Raw genomic sequence first — 21134 nt, 5'->3', positions numbered from 1 at the left:
GTTATGTCTTTGGTCTGGGACTTTTATTTATATCCTTGACTCACAGGCAGCCCCCCACAGTACCGAACTATTTGTAGGTGCATGTTCCCACCGTGTTTTCTTATCTTTCTGTCTTTGAGTCTGTTGTTCAGGCTGCCTTTTCCTCCTCTACTCCCCATCCTCCCAACTTTGCCTTGCCACCTTCTGTAGAGCCTCTATAATTCTGCTTAGCTGTTGCCTCTCTCCCTGGTCCCCCAGGCTGATGTAGATATCTGCCCATGCTCTACGGTGGCACACCGAACGCCCCTTTCAGCTTACCCTGCCACTGCGAGTCTGCTCATTTGTATATTCCATTACATCCTAAGTCCTCAGTATGTTATTAGCCTTTATACCTCAGTGTTCATTAAAGAACTTTCTAAAAGTTGACATTTCCCACTCGTTCCAGTTTTTAAACCATTTTTGATCACGGACATGTTCATTTTATGCCCACCCGACACTTAAGAGATTGATAAGATCAAGTTCTGGAAGGAATGTGGAGGAGAGTATTCTAGAAGATTCTTGGCAGGAGTGTGAATGGATACATTTGAAAAATAAAATTTTAAATGAATATAACCTTTGACCCAACAATTCCCCATCTAGGAATTCTTTCATAAAAACATTTGTACTAAGTGTATTAGGATGTCAGTATGAGGCTATCATATCAGCATTATTTGTCATAACCTACCCCCCCAAAAAAGGAAATGGCTAAAATATCCAACAGTAGCAAAATGGTTAAATTTGTTATGGTATGTACATAACTTTACCCATGGAATTCTGTATATGGATCAGTCAAAATAAGTGAAATCAATTTTTGTGTACAGATACGGAAAGAAGTCTGTAATACATCCCATTCTCCTTTCTCCTCAATGAGAACCTCTATTTTGATTTTGGTGTTTAGTATTTCCATTCATATTTTTTGTATTTTTTGTTATACACATGAATGTAACTATTAATATATAGCATCGTTTCTTGTATTTTTAAACATTATCAAAGTAGCATCATAGTGCATATATATTTTTTCCGCAGCTTTCTTTTTACCTACATTGTTTTTTAAATGGTCTCTGTGTTGATGTGGTTATTTTCAATGCCATTTAGAATTCAGTTCTGTTAATATACCACATTTGATTTATTCTCCTATTGACTGACATTCAACTTGTTTCTGATTTTCTAGTACAGGTCATCTTGTGCAGTGTGAAGCTTTTCTAGGGTATGTTTTTAGGAGTGGAATTCCTGGTTCAAGGGCATTGTGCATCTTCACTTTTACTAGATATTTCAAAATTACTTTCCAAGGTGGGTTTACCTCTGTATACTTCCACCAGCAGTGTATGAGCTTTGCTCTTTATCTATATCTTCATTTATAAGGAATATATTACTTTTAATTCTCTCATGGAGCAGCAAAACTCTTAACATATTGTTTGAAGAAGATGGGACTATGAACTGCCAGTTAAAGCTACAGAGAAAGAAAGTTCTATCCATGGGATCAGACTGTTGTCTTACAGGGCAATCCACTACTCAGTGCAGCATTTTTCACTGTTGTGTATACTGTGAAGGGTGCCAACCCCCAAACAAAATTGAAGGTTTCATCCACTTAGGCCAGCTCAATAGGACAACTCAGTTAGGAGCAAAGTTTGGCCTTGAACTGTGTTTTTGTCTATATGCATTCACAACTTTTTCAGTTTTTTCTTTTAATTTAAATTCAATTAGCCAACATATAGTACATTCTTAGTTTCAGATGTAGTGTTCAGTAATTCATCAGTTGCATATAATACCCAGTGCTCATCACATCATGCACCCTCCTTAATGTCCCTCACCCAGTTACCCCATTCCTCCACCCACCTCCCCTCCAGCAACCCTCAGTTTGTTTCCTAGAGTTAAGAGTCTCTCATGGTTTTTCTCCGTCTCTGATGACTTCCCATTCAGTTCTCCCTCCCTTCCCTTATGCTCATCTGCACTGTTTCTTATATTCCACATATGGGTGAATCCATAGGATAATTGTCTTTCTCTGATTGACTTATTTCGCTCAGCATAATACCCTAATACCCTCCAATTCCATCCACATCGATGTAAATGGTAAGATTTCATCCTCTCTGACGGTTGAGTAATAGTCCATTGTGTATATATACACATCTTTATCCATTCATCTGTCAGTGGGCATCTCGGCTCTTTCCACAGTTTGGCTATTGTGGAGACAACTTTTTCAGTTTTAATTTACCTGCATTAATGTAGCAATTGTTTGTGCTTCAAGAGTGCCACTGTCACCCCCAGTGTTGGTATGTGGGGAACCATAAATACTTCGTTGGCCATCATGGCATATCTAGGAATGTCAGTCTGTCGATGTTGAATTCTTGAAAATCTGTTTTCTTTTTCACCTGAAAGAGGAGCTGAAGCTATTTGCTGCTCAATCCAAGATACTGCTGTTCTTTATGCAGCTCTTACCTCATCTATTGTTGGACCAATTGGAAGAGCAGTGGTTCCTTTTTTGTGGGTTAAGCGGTTGTTGTAACTTATAAGCATATTTCAGAAGCCATATGTGAACTAATTACATTTTATCCTACCTAACCACATTTTCATAACTGTTAGAGAGCTAATACTCTTAAATCTTGAAAGAGTAACAAAAATTACATGGATTACATTTCTCTCGTACATTAATCAATCAAAATTATAGTTTTACAAATTAAGTTAAACTGGAGCTTAGCAATTTGAATTTTTTACTTTCTAAAGCAGTTATTCTGAATGCCAAAAGTAATATATCACAAGAGATATTACAAAACGCCTTTAAAAAAAATGGGAATTCCATTTCAAGGTGGTGGACTGAGGACCTGCTATAGCTTTTCCTTCTTGTCCCAAATATTTAGAAATGATACATTAGAATTTTAAAAATAATCTGCAAGTATACTAGAGGGGGGAAGAAAGGAAAACCGATGGTAGGCCTTAGATCATGAAGAATCCCCATGAAAAGCACATGGGATCTGTTTGCAAAAGAAAACCTTGGTCCAAAACAAGGTTAAGAAAGTATTGTGGCTCAGGATAAGAATAGCATCTAGAACAGCGTCTACTTCCATTTGGAAGTAGTTGTTATAGGGAGCTGTGAAGTTCTCAGAGCAAGTGAAAGAGTGACTTTGGTACTGTTGCATGGTGATGGAAGTGTCTCGGCAGGTGAAGTGTCCGTAGGAACTGGGGTTGGAGAGACAGGGCTGAGTTCCAGGTGCTTAATGAATTCTAGGAGAACAAGAAGCTCCCATGCTCAGAAGACTAGGTACTAATCTTTTCCATGAGGTAGTACCTCCTGTCCCTCCTTCACTGTCACTGAAACACTCCTCCCCTCTGAGTAGGCAGGGCACATGGAAAGACTGTGTGAACAGGGTCTTGATGACAAAGATGAGCACTTTTCTCCCTCCCTCCCTCCCTCCCTCCCTCCCTCCCTCCCTCCCCCCCTCCCTCCCTCCCTCCCTCCCTTCCTTCCTTCCTTCCTTCCTTCCTTCCTTCCTTCCTTCCTTCCTTCCAAGTAGGCTCCACACCCATTGTGGGGCTTGAATTCACAAACCTGAGATCAAGAGTTGCATGCTCTACTGACTGAGCCAGCCAGGCGCCCCAAAGATGAGCACTTCGCTGAACATCACCAAAAACAAGAGGAACACAAACATGCAGAGGAGATAACAGAATAATTTATCTCACACATAGAATTAATAGAATAAATAGAACTAGATTTTACAATATGTATAGTTGAAACCTTGGAGAGAGATTTCACTTACTTTATCTACCAAAAATAAGTATTGACCCGGGAAATTAAAATTTTGATTATCAAAGTGAGATTCATTAGATGGCCTAATTGACAGTGTTTCCAGCTGAAGAGCAAATTTGTGAGCTGGACACTAGAGCAGAGAAGTGTCCCTAAGCCCATCATGAAAGGATAAAATAATAGAAAAGAAAACTAAGACATGGAGGATAAATGGAGGATTGCCATCTAATAAGAGTTACAGAAAGAACGTGAAGAGAATGCGGAGAGATGATAGTTAAAGAAATAAAAGATCCAGTTTTGAGATGGTTGACCAGACAAATACTACCTCTTTCTCCTTCTGCACCAGACCCATAGAAATGATAAAACTTTAAGTTAGATGAATAAATGCCCTTTCAAGATGGAAAACAAAAGGAATGTTCCAGACCAGAAGCCATAAGACATCTTTAAGCAAAGGAGGTATATATTAAATGAGAAGTTGCAGAAAGGAGCTGCTCACACTGCCTGTTTGAGGTCATCACTACTGCCGCGACCCAGGATCTGCTCTGCCTTCTTTGTTAAAACAGATTCACATGAGGTGTCCTGGCCAGAAGGCCACTGCTGGCTAAGATGGTGACTGAACAGTCCTGTGGGAGATGTTTGCATGGCCAACAACCATGAAAACCCAGAGGACACCTAGCACAGTGAAATATAAATAGGAGAACTACACTTTAGCAAGTAGAGCAATGAGAAAGACACTTTAAAAATCGGTCAATTTAATTTCCTTAGAGGACCAGGGATAGACTTTCATGCCTTTTTGTTTTTAAAAGATTTTATTTATTTATTTGACAAAGAGAGACACAGTGAGAGAGGGAATGCAAGCAGGGGGAGTGGGAGAGGGAGAAGCAGGCTTCCCATGGAGCAGGGAGCCCGATGCAGGGCTCGATCCCAGAACCCTGGGATCATGACCTGAGCCGAAGGCAGACACTTAACAACTGAGCCACCCAGGCGCCCAACTTCCATGCTTAATACAGGAAGCAGAAATTATGAAATGGTCAACAATAATGAAAATGAAGAATGTGGTTGTAGAACAAGCTCATTGGATAGGCTATAGCAAACTGGATATAGCTAAAGAACAAATTAATGAACTACAGCAAGGTGAGAAATTCTCTCAAAGCTCAGCATCAAGAGTCATAAGAGTTTGAAACAAAGGTTGAAGCATTTAGGACCAGGTGGAAGTTACAATATTTATTCAATAGGAGTTGCAAGTGAGGAGAATGAGCTGAGAAGTGTGAGCCCTTAGGTAGAAAGAGCCTACTAACTGTCAAGAAGAATAATTTTAAAAAGAGACAATACAAAAACAGCACCTATATATATCGCAGTGATAACGATGAAGAGAAATTCCTAGGAGACACCAGATGGAAAAGACTGAGAGTCCAAAAGATATTAGACTTAATTGCCAGTGTTAAGAAAACAGTAACACAATGTCTTCAAGATGCTGAGAGAAAATAAATTGGAACTGAAAATTCTCTCCCCCACCAAACTGTCTTTCAACAGTGAGGACACTATAATAACATTTTCAGACTTGAAGAACTTTGACAGCCTTTTGCTGAAAGAACTAATTCAAAGATACACTGCAGTAGGAAAAAAAAATGAACCAAGAAGGTAAGAATGGGATACAAGAGAAAAGAGGAAGCAGAGAAAACAGGAAAACAATGTTATACCTAAATAAATATTGGTTGTAAAATAGAAGATGACTTTTATTAAGTTGTAACTTGAATCAGCCAAGAGAGCAACATGGACTTACCAAACTGGACACTGGATTTAGGCCAGTGGTTGGGGTTTAGTGCCCCCATAGCATGGGAAATCTAATGTGGATCCATTAAGAATGAATAGAACTGATATTTTTGTAAAGGCTGGGACTTTAGAATGGCAGCCTCCTTGAAAAAGAGGAACTAGAAATACTCCACTGGCCCAGAGAGGGTACAAATGGGACTCCCTTACAAAAAGCAATCCCTGTTGTATATATGGACCACATCTTCTTTATCCATTCATCTGTTGAAGGGCATCTCGGCTCTTTCCACAGTTTGGCTGTTGTGGACATTGCTGCTATGAACATTGGGGTGCATATGGCCCTTCTTTTCACTACATCTGTGTCTTTGGGGTAAATACCCAGGAGTGCAATTGCTGGGTCATAGGGTAGCTCTATATTTAATTTTCTGAGGCACCTCCACACTGTTTTCCAAAGTGGCTGTACCAACTTGCATTCCCACCAACAGTGTAAGAGGGTTCCCCTTTCTCTACAGCCTCTCCAACATTTGTTGTTTCTTGCTCTGTCAATTTTTGCCATTCTAACTGGTGTAAGGTGGTATCTCAGTGTGGTTTTGATTTGAATTTCCCTGATGGCTAATGATGATGAGCATTTTTTCATGTGTCTTTTAGCCATTTGTATGTCTTCTTCAGAGAAGTGTCTGTTCGTGTCTTCTGCCCATTTTTTGACTTGATTATTTGTTTTTTGGGTGTTAAGTTTAAGTTCTTTATAGATCTTGGATACCAGCCCTTTATCTGTAGTGTCATTTGCAAATATCTTCTCCCATTCTGTGGGTTGCCTCTTTGTTTTGTTGACTGTTTCCTTTGCTGTGCAGAAGCTTTTTATCTTGACGAAGTCCCAAAAGTTCATTTTTGCTTTTGTTTAACTAGCTTTTGGAGATGTATCTTGAAAGAAGTTGCTGTGGCCGATGTCAAAGAAGTTATTGCCTATGTTCTCCTCTAGGATTTTGATGGATTCCTGTCTCACGTTGAGGTCTTTCATCCATTTTGAGTTTATCTTTGTGTATAGTGTTAGAGAATGGTTGAGTTTCATTCTTCTGCATGTGGCTGCATATATAAAATGGAATATTACTCAGCCATCAGAAAGGATGAATACCCAACTTTTACATCAACACGGATGGGACTGGAGGAGATTATGCTAAGTCAAATAAGTCAAGCAGAGAAAGTTAATCATCATATGGTTTCACTTATTTGTGGAACATAAGGAACAGCATGGAGGACATTAGGAGAAGGAAGGGAAATATGAAGTGTTGGGGGGAAATCGGAGGAAGAGATGAACCATGAGAGACTATGGACTCTGAGAAACAAACTGAGGGTTTTACAGGGGAGGGGGTGGGGGCATGGGTTAGCCAGGTGATGGGTGTTAAGGAGGGCACATACTGCATGGAGCACTGGGTGTTATATGAAAACAATGAATCATGGATCACCACATCAAAAACTAATGATGTATGGTGATTAACATAACACAATAAAATAAAATTAAAAAAAAGCAATCCCTGCTAAAAGTGAACTCATTATCAAAAATTGCAAGCTCACTTATGAAATGATCAGCAAGGGAATCAACAAATAGCAGCTTTAGTGTGCCAATAACTTTAGAAAATTCTACATTTAATAAGTTAAAGGGGCGACTGGGTGGTTCAGTTGGTAAAGTGTTGGACTCTTGATTTCGGCTCAGGTCATGATCTCATGGTTGTGAGATAGAGCCCTGCGTTGGGCTCTATGCTCAGTGCAGAGTCTGCTTGTCCCTCTCCCCCTGCTCTCCCCCACCCACCGCGTTCACACACTCTCTCTCAAATAAATCTTTAAAAAGTTAAAGTACATTTAGAGATAGTGACATTTTAGAAAGGAACAAGTCAATATGAAAAGGACCAAATTGAACTTCTAGAAATAAAAAAATATTAAGGTTAAAGAGGGGCAAAGTAGCAAATTAGAGACAGCTACAGCAAAAATTAGGGAAAGGAAAACATCTGAGGAAATTAACCAGGATATAGAATATTGAACACAGATATAGGGAAATGGAAAATGTGAAAGGCAATTAAAAGGATAGAATCAAAAGATCAACCTAGAATTCTGTACTTAGCTAATCTGTTCAAGAGCAGAGAAGAAAAAAGATCTGTTTTTGGAAAAAGTCTTAGCGGTTTTACCACCCATAGACCATTGCTGAAGGAATAATAAAATACATACTTCGGGGAAAAAAATGAATTGAAGCAACAAGGAAGAAATGGGATACCAAGAAGAAATGGTGCACAGTGGAATTGGTAAGCATGGGTAAATGTAAATAAGCATCATGTATAAAATAACAATTGACTAATTTCAGTGGGTTTAAAATAACATGCAGGTAGAGAACTAGTCAACTATGACATGAATGTAGTTGAGGCATGAGTAGAGGTAAAGGATTTTAAGTTAGAGGATGAGAATATAGATGCTAATTAAGATTGCAGTAAGTATTCATCTTAAAATAGTGGAGGTTCCTGGCTTGTCTGAGGATTTAGTGGGCTTATGTTTCTGCTTGGATCCCCTCAATGGTGGCTTGGAGCTCAGGATGATGGACTCAGAGTAATTTGAAGTGAACATGACAGGAATGGCCTCTGAGGCACCAATCCTGAGCTTTTTCCATTAGGTTGTTGTGCTCCCGAGTGTCAGGGCCTGTCAGCATGTGCCCTGAGCTGAACCCTGTGCTGGGCAGCAGTTAGCTTGAGGCTGATTGAAAATACCATCATCTGAGCTCAACAAAACATTTTTTCAGAGTATCTTAGTGCCTGGTCCGTGGTTGTCTGAGGAAAGTGAGTTTTAGCCCTGGCGGAGGAGCACCCAGTGTGGCCGTAAAGGCACAAGGCACGTCTCGCTCCCTGCCTTGGAGTCTGCCCCTCATTTGGAAACTCTGTGTCTCCATCTCTGACTCAGCCAGGTTTCCCCTCCGTGACCTCCATTGTGGTACTTGGTGTCCCCAGTCTGTTTCTGACTCCTTGCAAGAGCGTCTCACCATCCTGTGCTGTCTCTCTTAATCCCTATGTGTTCTTTCTCTGAGTAATTTCACCTGTGGAGGGGCTTGTTGTACTGTGAAAAGACACACATAGTTTATACAAGCTTTAGTTTCTGCACCTATTCAAATTGAGACTCTAATAGTCTAATTCATTAGACTATTGGGAGGGCTAAATGAGCCTTTGTGTGCAAAGCCCCTGTCAGGTATGTGACACCACATTCTTTTTTTTTTTTTTTTTAAGATTTTATTTATTTATTTGACAGAGAGAGACACAGCGAGAGAGGGAACACAAGCAGGGGGAGTGGGAGAGGGAGAAGCAGGCTTCCCGCAGAGCAGGGAGCCCGATGTGGGGCTCGATCCTAGGACCCTGGGATCATGACCTGAGCCAAAGGCAGACGCTTAACGACTGAGCCACCCAGGCGCCCCGTGACACCACATTCTTAACCGTTGCTCCCAGTTCAGGAAAAAAACAACAAAAAGCAACCACTAGAAGAGTACACTCAAAGAGTATGATTGCCGGGGTGCCTGGGTGGCTCAGTCGTTAAGCGTCTGCCTTCGGCTTGGTTTGTGATCCCAGGGTCCTGGGATTGAGCCCCGCGTCGGGCTCCCCCGCTTGGCGGGAGGCCTGCTTCTCCCCCTGCTTGTGTTCCTGCTCTCACTATCTCTCTCTCTCTCTCTCTCAAATAAATAAAATCTAAAAAAAAAAAAAAAGTATGATTGCCAAAAAAGGGAAACAAAGTGAGAAAAATAAAACCTACAAAAGTATGAAAAGATAAAGATAGGGGTCTGGGGAGGGGAAAAAAAAAGATAAAGATATAGGGAAGGTAATGAAATAAATAATAAAACAATGATATAATAAGCTATAGAAATAAGTAAAAGTATATTAGTAGTCAGTAAATTAAATTTTTCAGATAAAAAGCAGTTTTCAAGTGGATATTTTAAAAAATTGGACTTAGGCTGTTTATAAGAGACAGAGGAAGAAAAAAGAAAAAAAGTTTGAACATTAAGGATAAAAAAGGACATACCAGGCAAAGTACCAACCAAAAGAAATTTAGTGAAACTTTATTAATCTCAGAAAATAGAAATCAGGGCAAAAATCTTTACTAGAGAGGCCAAAATGGTATTTTACACTATGTATATTTGGTCACAATAAAAATTTTTTTACCAGAGATAGTTTGCCAGAGATAAAAAGATGCAGTTAACAATTCCACAGAAATACACATTTACTAATGTAGCTATAAAATACATAAATAATAATAGGGGCACAATAAGTTGAAAAATACATTATTAAAATGGTAACTTGAACACACTTCTCTCAACAATTGTTAGAATCATTAGACAAAAAAAACAGACTATATAAAATTTGAATGTACCCAATAATTAATGATTACACATTCTTTTCAAACACACACAAGAAATCGACCACATTAAGGAAGCCTTAAAGGAGAATTAGTATCATATAGACTATGTTCTGTGACTATAGTGCATCTGGCTTAGGAATCAATTAACAGAGAGATGACAAGAAAAAAACCAGTAGATTGGTTATTGAAAGCTTAGTTGATAATGAACAAATTCCTAGAACAACCTTACTTACCAAAACTGGTTCAAGGCGGAATAAAAAACCCAAATAGTATAATCATTAAAGAATTTGAATTAGCAGCATAAAAGCTTTACAAAGTAATCAATCAGGCCTGAATGACTTGATACAAATTTCAACAAGCATTCAAAGAAAAGATGAATTCCAGTATTATGTAAAACTTCCCAGATTCCAGAAAAAATAATGAGCAATCCAATTTCATTTTTGAGGCTAGCATAACCTTCAGCAAGAAAGGAAAATTACAAGCTGTTTTCATGAACAGAAATGAAAACCTAAAGAAAATACTGTGAAACTGAATCTACCAGTATACACAAAAGGTGATACACCAGGACCACAACTCGTTTTATTCCAGCAATTAAAGATAAATTATTATAACTTAACCAATTCATAGATTGATGGATTAAGTTCATATAATCACCTCAAAAGACTTACATAAAACATTTACTAAAACCCAATATATAGGTTGATAACTTAAGTACACACACACACACCACACACCAAAAAAAAAAAAAAACAACCTTTAAAACAAAAAACCTTAGCAACCTAATGTATTTATAAAAACTGATAGCATCCATTATATTTACTGGTGAAATGTTGAAATTATTTAAGATTCTAAACTAAACAAAGAAGCTTGATGCCACCACTTCCATTTAACATTTCATTGGTAGTCCTAAGCAGCATAATACGGAAAAGAAAAGGTACTTGAATTGAAAGGAAATAAAATTGTCATTATTTGAAGATGACTTGTCAGTATAGGAAGTCTGAAAGAATCTTCAGATAAATCAGTAGAGTTAAAAACTTCTCTGCATCAAAGGACACAAACAGAACATAGTGAAAAGGCAGATGATGGAGTGGGAGAAAATATTTGCATATTGTGTATCTGATTAGGGGTTCATATCCAGAATATAGAAAGAACTGTAACTCAACAACAAAAAAACAAGTAACTCAATTGAAAAATGGGTTAAGGACTTGAATGGACATTTCTCCAAAGATGATATAAAAATGGCTAACAAGCATATGAAAAGATAAGTGACATCGCTAATCATTAGGGAAATGCAAATAAAAGTTCAGTGAGATATTCCTTACACCTATTAGGATGGTTACTATTTAAAAAAGGAAAAAGTGTTGGCGAGTATGTAGAGAAATTGGAACCCATCTTTGGTAGACTGTAAAATGGTGCAGCCACTATGGGAACCAATATGGAGATTTCTTAAAAAATTAAAGATAGAATTACCAACAATTCTACTTTTGGGCATATACCAAAAGAATTGAAAATATTGTCTTGAGATATTTATACACCCATGTTCATAATAACATTATTTACAGTAGCTGAAACTTGGAACCAACTCAAGTGTCCATTGATGGATGAATGGATAAACAAAATGTGGTATACATATACAATGGAATATTATTCAACCCTAACAAAGGAAAGAAATTCTGACACATGCTCCAACATGGATGAACCTTGAGGACATTATTCTAAGTTATAGAAGCCAGTCACAAAAAGGCAAATACTGTATGATTCTACTTAATGGGGTTATCTAAAGTAGTAAAATTCATAGAACCAGAAAGTGGACTGGTGGTAGCCAGGGGCCCAGGGGAAGGGGAAATGAGGAGTTGTTTAATGAATATAGAGTTTCAGATTGGCAAGATGAAAAAGTTTTGGAGGTTGGTTGCACAATGTAAATATATTTTACTGAACTGTGTATGTATTTTATGTATGTCTTACTACAATTCTTTTCTTTTTTAAAGATTTTATTTATTTGACAGAGAGCATGAGCAGGGGAGGGGCAGAGGGAGAGGGAGAAGCAGACTCCCCTGCAGGGCCGATCCCAGGACCCTGAGACCATGGCCTTAGCAGAAGTCAGATGCTTAACCGACTGAGCCACCCAGGCACCCCTTATTATAATTCTTAAAAATAAAGTAAAATGAGAGCAGGGTTGCTGGTTACAAAATTTATGTATAAAATAACTAGACGTGAGTAAGAGAGATGTATAGATCCTTTATGGACAAGGGTTTAACTTTACTGAAAGACATTAAAGAAGGCTTAAATATATGAGAAGATGAACACATTGATGAAAGGAATGTTCAATATATAAAGATGTCATTTCTCTCCAAAATTGATGAGTTCCATTGAAATCGCACAGGATGTTTTGTGGTAAATGATAAACTCATTTTAAAACTTACGAGGAAAATCAGAGGGTCAGAAATAATGAAGACACTCCTAAAGAAGAATATAAGGTACTACCTGAGAAAATACGAGGAAGCTACAATTAAATCCCTGTTACACTGTACAGAGATAGAAATGAAATATTGAGTAGAAAACAAATAAATTAATTTGTTAAATGATCCTGTGGCAATTGATTATAAAGAATAAAATTGGATTCTTATACCTATAAAAAAAACCAGTTCTAAGTAGATTCAAATTAAATATAAAAGAAAAACTAAAACTTTAGAAGACAATGTGGGAGACTATATGACTCAGGGAAGAAACATCTCTTAAGATATAAAAAACAATATAAAGGAGAAGATTAATAAATTGGGACTACTGTTATGGTAAAGATTTCTGTTCTTCAAAAACAAGCCTTAAAGTAGGAGTTAATTGTGAGACATAACCTCAGTAGGATTAAAATATAAAAAATATAAAGAACTCTTACAGGGCGCCTGGGTGGCTCAGTCAGTTAAGTGCCTTCTGCTCAGGTCATGATCCAGGTCATGATCCAGAGTCCCTGCTCAGCCAGAAGTCTGCTTCTCCCTCTTCCTCTGCCCCACCCCCAGCTCGTGCTCTCTCCTTCTCTCAAATGAATAAATAAAATCTTTTAAGGAAAAAAAAGAAAAACTCTTACAGATCAGTAAGAGAAAGGCAACCCGGTGAAACATTACACCAAAGACAGGAATAGACAGGAATAGGCATTTCACAGAGGAAGAAGAAACCCAAATGGCTCATAAACATTGGAAAAGATGCTCAATCTTTTTGGCGATCAGGGAATCGCAAATTAAAACCACATTACCGTTTATCACCCACTAGATTGGCAAATGTTAAAATATCTGACAATAATAAGGGTTAGCCAGAATGTGGAGATTTAGGAAGTCTCTCACACAGCTGATGGAGTGGAAATTAGTGTAACCACTTTGTAAAAACAAGTTGACAGTGCCTGGTAAGATTGAATGTGCATTTCCACTCTGATGTAACTCCTACACATGGCCACCAGGAGACAAGGAGAAGAAAGTTTATAGCGACATTGTGAATGAGGGAAAAATGGAAACAACCCAAATGTTCATCAGCAGTGGAATGGATATATAAATTACGATGTAATTAAGCAATGAAATACAATCAGTTGGTGAAAAAATGTATGACTTACGGTTACATATATCAATATGGATGATTTGTAACATAATTTTAAGTGAAAGCAAGTTGCAGAAAAATATATCTGTCTATATAGATTTTAAACATGTATTAAACCATGTATTATTTATACATAATTGCTAAAATATAAAATCAAAGACATGATTAACACAAAATCCAGGATCTAGGTTACCAGGAGAGGAGCAGGGGCAGTGGGGGAGGGGGCTGTTAGCATAAGATCCCACAGCAAGCTTCACGCTTCTGAGCAACTGCCTTATTTCTGTTTCTCAGGCAGAAGAGTGGGTAGGTGGGTATTTGTTTTATAACTTTTTAAACTGCATATACACATTTTATAACCTCTGACATAGTTTTTAAAAACTGTAACCTGTAGTATTTTTAAGAGATGGTAGGACATGTTTTGAAATTAGGTAATGTGGATTATTAAAAATGCACGAAGTTTGCAAATCATCACCTAAGAGTGTGTTGGGAGGAGATGTCCTTTTTCAGGTTAGGGCCTCTCCATATGTTTATTAGTTTGAGAGTCCAAGTGACGGGAAAGGTACAGAGACATAAAATGGTATCTCTGGCAGAGTGGCTTAAACGAGGTGTGGAAGGCACCAGTCCCTGCACCTGGGCTGCCTTTCTTCCTCACTTCTGTAAATATTTAGTGACTGACTGCCAAGTCCTGAGCATTGTGCTAGGGGCCCAGGAGCCAGAGAGATAATGTCCCTGTCTTGGAGCTTCTAGCTGTTTTCGGATTCATGCTCACAGGTTTTGTTAATCTTAGCCTCCTAGACTAACTAGGTAGCAAAATTCACTTCAGGTCCATATCCTAATTTACTCTTTGATATCTTTTTAAGGAAGTCATTTATTTACATATTTAGATAACCTAGTTGAATGCATTGTCTTTGAAATTTTCAGAGTAATATATCCTTTTTGGTCTGGTCCTACCCAGTTAATATTCTAATTCCTATATATATTTATTCTCAGTGTTTTTCCCTTTCTGTGCATATCAGAACTCTTGCTAGGTTCTAATTCTTTGGAATTGATTTTAATGTTTTAATTTTACCTTTCTATCTTTATTTTTGAGACTCAGAGTTGGATCTGATCTTGAACCTTGAGTATTTTCAAAAGCATTACAAGCATACTGCTAGAGATTATAAGGTGATACAAAGGGAAACATTATTTTAATAGTCATGTAATTATTTTAATTTAATTTATAATTTTATTATAAAATATACATGTGAATTCATGGCTGTTTGTGCCCAGGATGCGGCTAAAGTCTCTGTGATAATCCGTCTGACATAGACTGCATGAATTAATGGCCCAGCTGGTTCTCAGACACAGCAAAATGTCATGAAATTAATACATGGGTTACAGATGTAGCATTTAGTTGTAAAGGTGAATCAAGGTATTCTCTGATGTCCTTGTCTCCTACTTGTGTTGTAACTCAAAAAATAAGCTTATGTGGTTTGGTCAGGAAAAAGCAATCTAGAAAATTCATCTAGGCAAATTGTACAAATAACATACTCTGTTATAGGACAGATTCTGGGGCTATAAAGATGAGTAAGACGTAGATTCTACCTTTCAGGAACGCCAGTTTCACAGATATAGGCATGTAAATTAAAAAGTGCACCATAACGTAAACGCAACAGTGGAAATATGTCCACTGTAAATGGGTAGCTGGGAAAGGTGGTCTCTGACTTATGGAGCCAGGAGGAAAGTCTGCCCAGGGCAAGCCTTGCAAGTAGTCTTGAGAGCTGAGCAGAAAACTTACAGAAAAATAGACTGGCAAAGGGCAACCTCAGAAGGGCCCATGCCAAGGTACAGAGACCTACAAGAACATGGCGTTTGGGCTAATTGAGCAGCTCGTCATTGATGCTAGTGTGAGGAGAGGTGGGAGCCAGATATGAAGGCTTTTGTATGGACTGTGATGGTGCGCATTTAGATCTTATTCTATAAGTGATTATCAGCCTTTGAAAGGTGTCAGGCAGAAAAGTGTGACATGAGGTCTGGGGGCAGTGTAGAAAACAGAGGGGAGGATCAAGTCACATTTCAGCACATCGTCCTGCAAAAGGAGGATATGGAGAGCACTTGGAATGTTTAGAGTTTCTGCTTTGCTTAGCTTTATATGATTTTTTTAAAATTTTTTTATTGTTATGTTAATCACCATATATTACATCATTAGTTTTTGGTGCAGTGTTCCATGATTCATTGTTTGTTCATAACACCCAGTGCTCCATGCAGGCTTTATATGATTTTTAGGAAATTAGATTACATTTAGATTTTGCCCAGAATTTAATGTGTTGAAGGTGTTAGTGGTAGGTGATTTGGAGCCAATATAAAGTTTCTGGAGAAATTGATATTATTCAGGGCGCCTGGGTGGCTCAGTTGGTTAAGTGACTGCCTTCGGCTCAGGTCATGATCCTGGAGTCCCGGGATCGAGTCCTGCATTGGGTTCCCTACTCAGCAGGGAGTCTGCCTCTCCCTCTGACCCTCTTCCCTCTCGTGCTCTCTATCTCTCTCATTCTCTGTCTCTCAAATAAATAAATAAAATCTTAAAAAAAAAGAAATTGATATTATTCAGTCTGTATTATAAACGAGGTATTAACTTTCCCTACATAGTCTTTTTTTTAAAGATTAATTTTAGGGCGAGCGAGCCAGCGAGAGCAGGGTGAGGAGAGGGAGAAGGAGAGTGTCTTACGCAGGCTCCATGCTGAGCACAGAGCCCGACGTGGGGCCTGATCCCATGACCCTGAGATCATGACTTGAGCCAAAATCAAGAGTCGTATACTTAACTGACTGAGCCACCCAGGCCCCCTGTCTTTCCCTACGTAGTCTTTTTTTTTTTTTTTTTAAGATTTTATTTATTTATTTGACAGAAAGAGAGAGACGGTGAGAGAGGGAACACAAGCAGGGGGAGTGAGAGAGGGAGAAGCAGGCTTCCCACGGAGCAGGGAGCCCAATGCAGGGCTTGCTCCCAGGACCCTGGGATAATGACCTGAGCCAAAGGCAGACGCTTAACGGCTGAGCCACCGAGGCGCCCCTCCCTACATAGTCTTAAAGGCAAAGAGAGTTTTGCTTATTTTGTGTTAAATACATGTAAGCATATAAAAGTTAAGTGGAGATGTGGTATTGATAAGGCACACAGCTGCAAACAAGTTCTATTTTTCAGTGGTATATATGGTAATACACTGCAGAGTGAGTAGAATGAAATATTTACACCTTTTTGCAGTTAATATCCTTCTAAGGAAATCTCAACAACCGTGTTATTTACAGGAAATTGGGTGGGCAATAATATCAGTATATGAAGAGCCTCCTTTATGTATGGGTTTCCGATGTGAATGTTCTGAAAACTTAATTGTGGCATATTGTTTACTTTTGTGCATATTTACTGTTAAATCTTAGACTCACTGGTCTTTGGATTTGGTGTATATTGTTCTACCTTACAGAGAAATGTATTAGTATGCCAACTTATTCTTGTACCTTCAGCATATCTGAATTTATAGTCACGGGTCTGATGCTGCCTGTGAATGTGAGGGCACTCATCTGTGTCTGTATACATAGCCAGACCCTTAGCACCAAATGTTCTGCCTCACGTTTATTTTGGGAATATTCTCTTAATAGGCATGTTTTGGGATGTGACTTAGTCAGCTAATTTGCTAACATTCAAAAGCCACGAGCTCTCAGCATTATCTTAGCCTTTTAGTATTTTAGTCCAGCAAAAATTTCTGACTCTGATTGGGAAATTAACTATAACATCTTACCAAAAATGATCCAGAAGCATCAAAAGAGAGAGAGTTCATGCAAAGGGCACAGAGAGATGTTCAAAAGGAAAGTTAACATTAACTTAAGAGTGCATAGTAGAAATGAAGGAGTAAGCATAGAAATGAAGGACCACAAGTGACCTTGGAATAACTGTAGGTTCCTTTCTATAAGGCTAAATAATGTTGATTATAATGCATCTTAGCTTTTATTTCGAAAGATATTTTCTGCAGTTCTTGTCACCAAGTTTTTTTGAAATTCTTTTTCGTTCTTTTAAGATTGAATTTATTTCCTTATTTTCTACTTTGACACAGAAATCCCCTGCAAAGAAGCTGAGCCATGCAATTAGTAAATCTCTGGGGTGCGTACCCACCAGAGAACCCCCGCATCCTGTTTTTCCTGAGCAACCAGAGAAACCACTTGACCTTGCAAATATAGTGTAAGTATACGCCTGAATTTGGATGTGAATTATCTGAAATGGAGACCTTGCTGAATTCTTTTGGATCAAAGCCAGCTTCACCTAACATGAACATTTAACCTTCTGGTTTTTACTTTACTTTTGGGGAACTTAGGACTTCAAGATTTCATTTCTTTAAGTCACCATAAATATTTACATGGAAGCCTAGCTCCTGAGCCCTAAAGTAATATAATGTAATATATTATAATAATGATGTAATAAAAGTAATGTAAAGCCTAAGTAATGATCTCAAACAGAAACATTAATTAATATATTGAGGAGTAATTATGAACTGGTTTTAGCAAGGTTGCCTTTTTTTGTTTGTTCTTCCGTAAATCAGTGGTAGAGGTCATTTTTTCTCTGCAGCAATAATGCCCGTAGTTATTTTTAAAATTAGTTCAGGCAGCATGGAAATGAAAATCGACTTCACTTGCTTCTTTGTATTGAGAGAAAATTAGGAAAGATAAGATTGTATTCTGTAAATAAAACTAGTGTTTTATTTTTACTTTCTTTGAATATTCATGCTAAATGAGAGAAAGCCAGACAGGAACAAAAAAGAGAAGTAGAGAAAGAGGAAGAGTAAGGAGGAGGAGAAACAATGAAGCGTTAAGATTCAGCCTCTAAACTGGATTCTTCACTCTGAATTAGATGGTGGTGTTACATGTCCTCCTGCATAAAGTCAGTAGGATTTTTTGTTTTGTTTTGTTTTGTTTTGGGGAGGGGGGCAGAGGGAGAGAGAGAAAGAGAATCTTAAGCAGGCCTCATGTCCAGCAAGGAGCCTAACACAGGACTCAATCTCACAACCCTGAGATCATGACCTGAGCTGAAATCAAGAGTCAGATGCTTAACCAACTGAGCCACCCAGGCGCCCCAAAGTCAGTAGGTTTTTGATCATTAGTCTTTATTGGGTGTGGACAAGTTTTTCTGTTGGAGCAGACATCTATTTTCTTTTACCTCTATATAAAACACTTAGGGTTCTTGATCTTTTATTTTCTTTCTCATTCAATAATTTGAAAGACTTTTATTAAAATAATGCATACATATAAATCAGAAATTTAATAATACAGAAAAACATCATAAAATGTAGCACATCCTCCCACACTTCCTTGCCTTGTGCTCTGTCTAGGTTTTTGATGTGTGAGATCTCTTTGCATTTGAGTAGTAACCTGTTTCAGAGCCATTTATTGGATGATCTGTCATTCCCCCACTGACCTACAGTGCCACGGTTGCCATAAATGAAGTGTCCAGATGTGCGTGGTCTGGTTCTGGGCTCTCCTGTTCCTGTGGTCAAATTGTCTATCCTTATGCCAACATCATACTATCTTAGTTACTATAAGGGATTAAGTAATGTTTTTAGTAGGAGTGTCTTGTCTATTCTTTGCCTTTTGCTCTTTCGTATAAATTTTAGAATCAGCTTATTGAGTCCCTCATGAAATTTTGTTTGGATTTTGATCAGAGATTCATTGGATCTAAAGATCAAATTGGGGAGAATTGACATCTTTACAGTATTAAGTCTTCCATGTCATGAATGAGCTATGTCTTTCTATTTATTTAAATATCACTTTGTGCCTTTCAGTAAAGCTTTACAATTTTCCCTAGAAAGATATTATATATGTTAGATTAATTCTTCCATACTTTTAGATTCTTCTGTACATTTGTTGTTGCTGTTGCAAATGGTGCCTTTTTTTCCCTACAGTTTTTTTGAGATATAATTTACATGTGATAAAATGCACCCACTTCAAATGTACAATTCAGTGAGTTTTGGCAAATGTATACTGTCATGAAAATGGTATTTTCATTGAATTATGTTTTTCAACAGTGTATTGCTGGTATGTGCAAATGCAAATTGTTTCTGTATTTTAATCCACTATCTAGTCATCTTGCCTGAAGTGCTCATTAATTCTAGTAATTTGTACTGAGATGTTTTTGGATTTCCTATAAATAATTGTATCACCTGCAAATAATGGTAGTTTTTTCCCTCCCACTCCTGTACTTTTAGATATTAATCAGACCTTTTTTTTTTTTTTTTTTTTGGTCTTCATACGCTGGCTGAACCTCCAGTGCAATATTGAATAGAAATAGTTTCGTAGGCATTCTTCTGTTATTGCTAATCCCAGAAAGACAGCTTTCAGCGTTCATTTAGTGTGTTATTTGATGTAGGTTTTGTAGAAACTGTTGATCAGGTAAAAGAGCTTCCTTTGTATGCCTTGTTTGCTAAGAGTGCTTTTTTTGGGTCATGAATGGATGTGGAATTTTGTCAGAGTTTTCTCCCTTGACATGATCATGGGAGTTCCTTTATTAATGTAGTGAATTATATGAATTTTTTTTAAACAGCCATACATTCCTGGAATAAACATAAGTTGACTTTCCTTTTAATACCCTGCTAGTTTTCATTTGCTAATGTTTCGCCTAGATTTTGCCTATGTTTAAAAGTTAAATTGTCCTGTAATTTCCCTTTTTTTTTCTTTTATTTTGTTTTTAGGACAAAGTCTGCCCAGTTTTCTATCTTCAAAAAGTTGAGGGGAATTCTCTCTTTTTATATTTTTTGGAAAGAACTTATTTAAAATTGGAATTATTTGCTCCTTCAATTTTTGGTGAAATTCACCAATGATGTTATTTCTGCCAAAAGCCTTCTTTGTGGGAAAATTTTGAACTGTAAATTCTGTTTTTAAAGACAATTATAAGACTTCATTTTTATTTCTTTTTGAGTCACTTTAGAACATTTTATATTTGTAAGAATTTGTCAATTTCATTTGAATTTTCAAAGTTATTGGCACAAAGTTCGTAATGTTTGTCTATGGTATGTGTGCTAATGTCCCTTTTAAATTCCCACTCTCATGTATTTATCATTTTTCTCTCTCTTTGGTTTTTCCTTGAACACATCCTGCCATAGGTTTGTCCAGTCTATTGGACTTTAAGAGGACCAACTTTTGGTTTTGATGATTCTCTTACTGTATGCATTGTATTTTTGAATATTATTTGTTTCCAACCTTATCTTTATTATTTCTTTTGTTACAGTTTCTTTGGGTTTATCTTGCTACTCTCTTTCTAACTTCTTTAAAGATATGATTAGCTTACTCATTTCAGGTCTTTTCCCCCTGATATAAGCATTTAAGGCTATGAATTTCTCTAAGTTCTCTCTGAGTAGTGTCCAAGTTTTCTTATGTAATTTTGTTTTTCTAAATATTTTCAAAGTTGTGATACGAATTCTTCTTTAGGAATACTATACTTTCTTTTTTCTTCTTGTTTTTTTAATTTTCTTTTTTTTTTTTTTAAAGCAATCTCTACACCAGCATGGAGCTTGAACTCACAACCCTGAGATCAAGAGTTGCACACACTATCAGCTAAGCCAGCCAGGCACCCAAGCAGCATACTTTCTTAATAGCCAAACATACGAGGATTGTTTAGTTGCCTTTTTGTTTT

At 37.5% G+C, this 21134-nt stretch overlaps 1 protein-coding gene across 18 annotated transcripts in view; it reads left to right on the top strand.

Moving 5' to 3' along the window:
- DTNB (dystrobrevin beta) overlaps positions 1-21134 on the top strand; it is a 217428-nt gene that overhangs the window by 86763 nt on the left and 109531 nt on the right. For all 18 annotated transcript variants that reach the window (XM_073897095.1, XM_073897094.1, XM_073897104.1 and 15 more), the window contains one exon: positions 17569-17693. In XM_073897095.1, coding sequence (XP_073753196.1) covers positions 17569-17693 — 125 coding nt within the window. The remainder of the gene's footprint in view (positions 1-17568; positions 17694-21134) is intronic.

Source organism: Callorhinus ursinus, unplaced genomic scaffold (genome assembly GCF_003265705.2).
Source record: "Callorhinus ursinus isolate GAN/ISIS: 27379988/994484 unplaced genomic scaffold, GSC_fseal_2.0 scaffold10, whole genome shotgun sequence".
Taxonomy (NCBI): domain Eukaryota; kingdom Metazoa; phylum Chordata; class Mammalia; order Carnivora; family Otariidae; genus Callorhinus; species Callorhinus ursinus.
The sequence above is the reverse complement of the archived record's forward strand: the minus strand, read 5'-3'. Positions and strand labels throughout refer to the sequence as shown.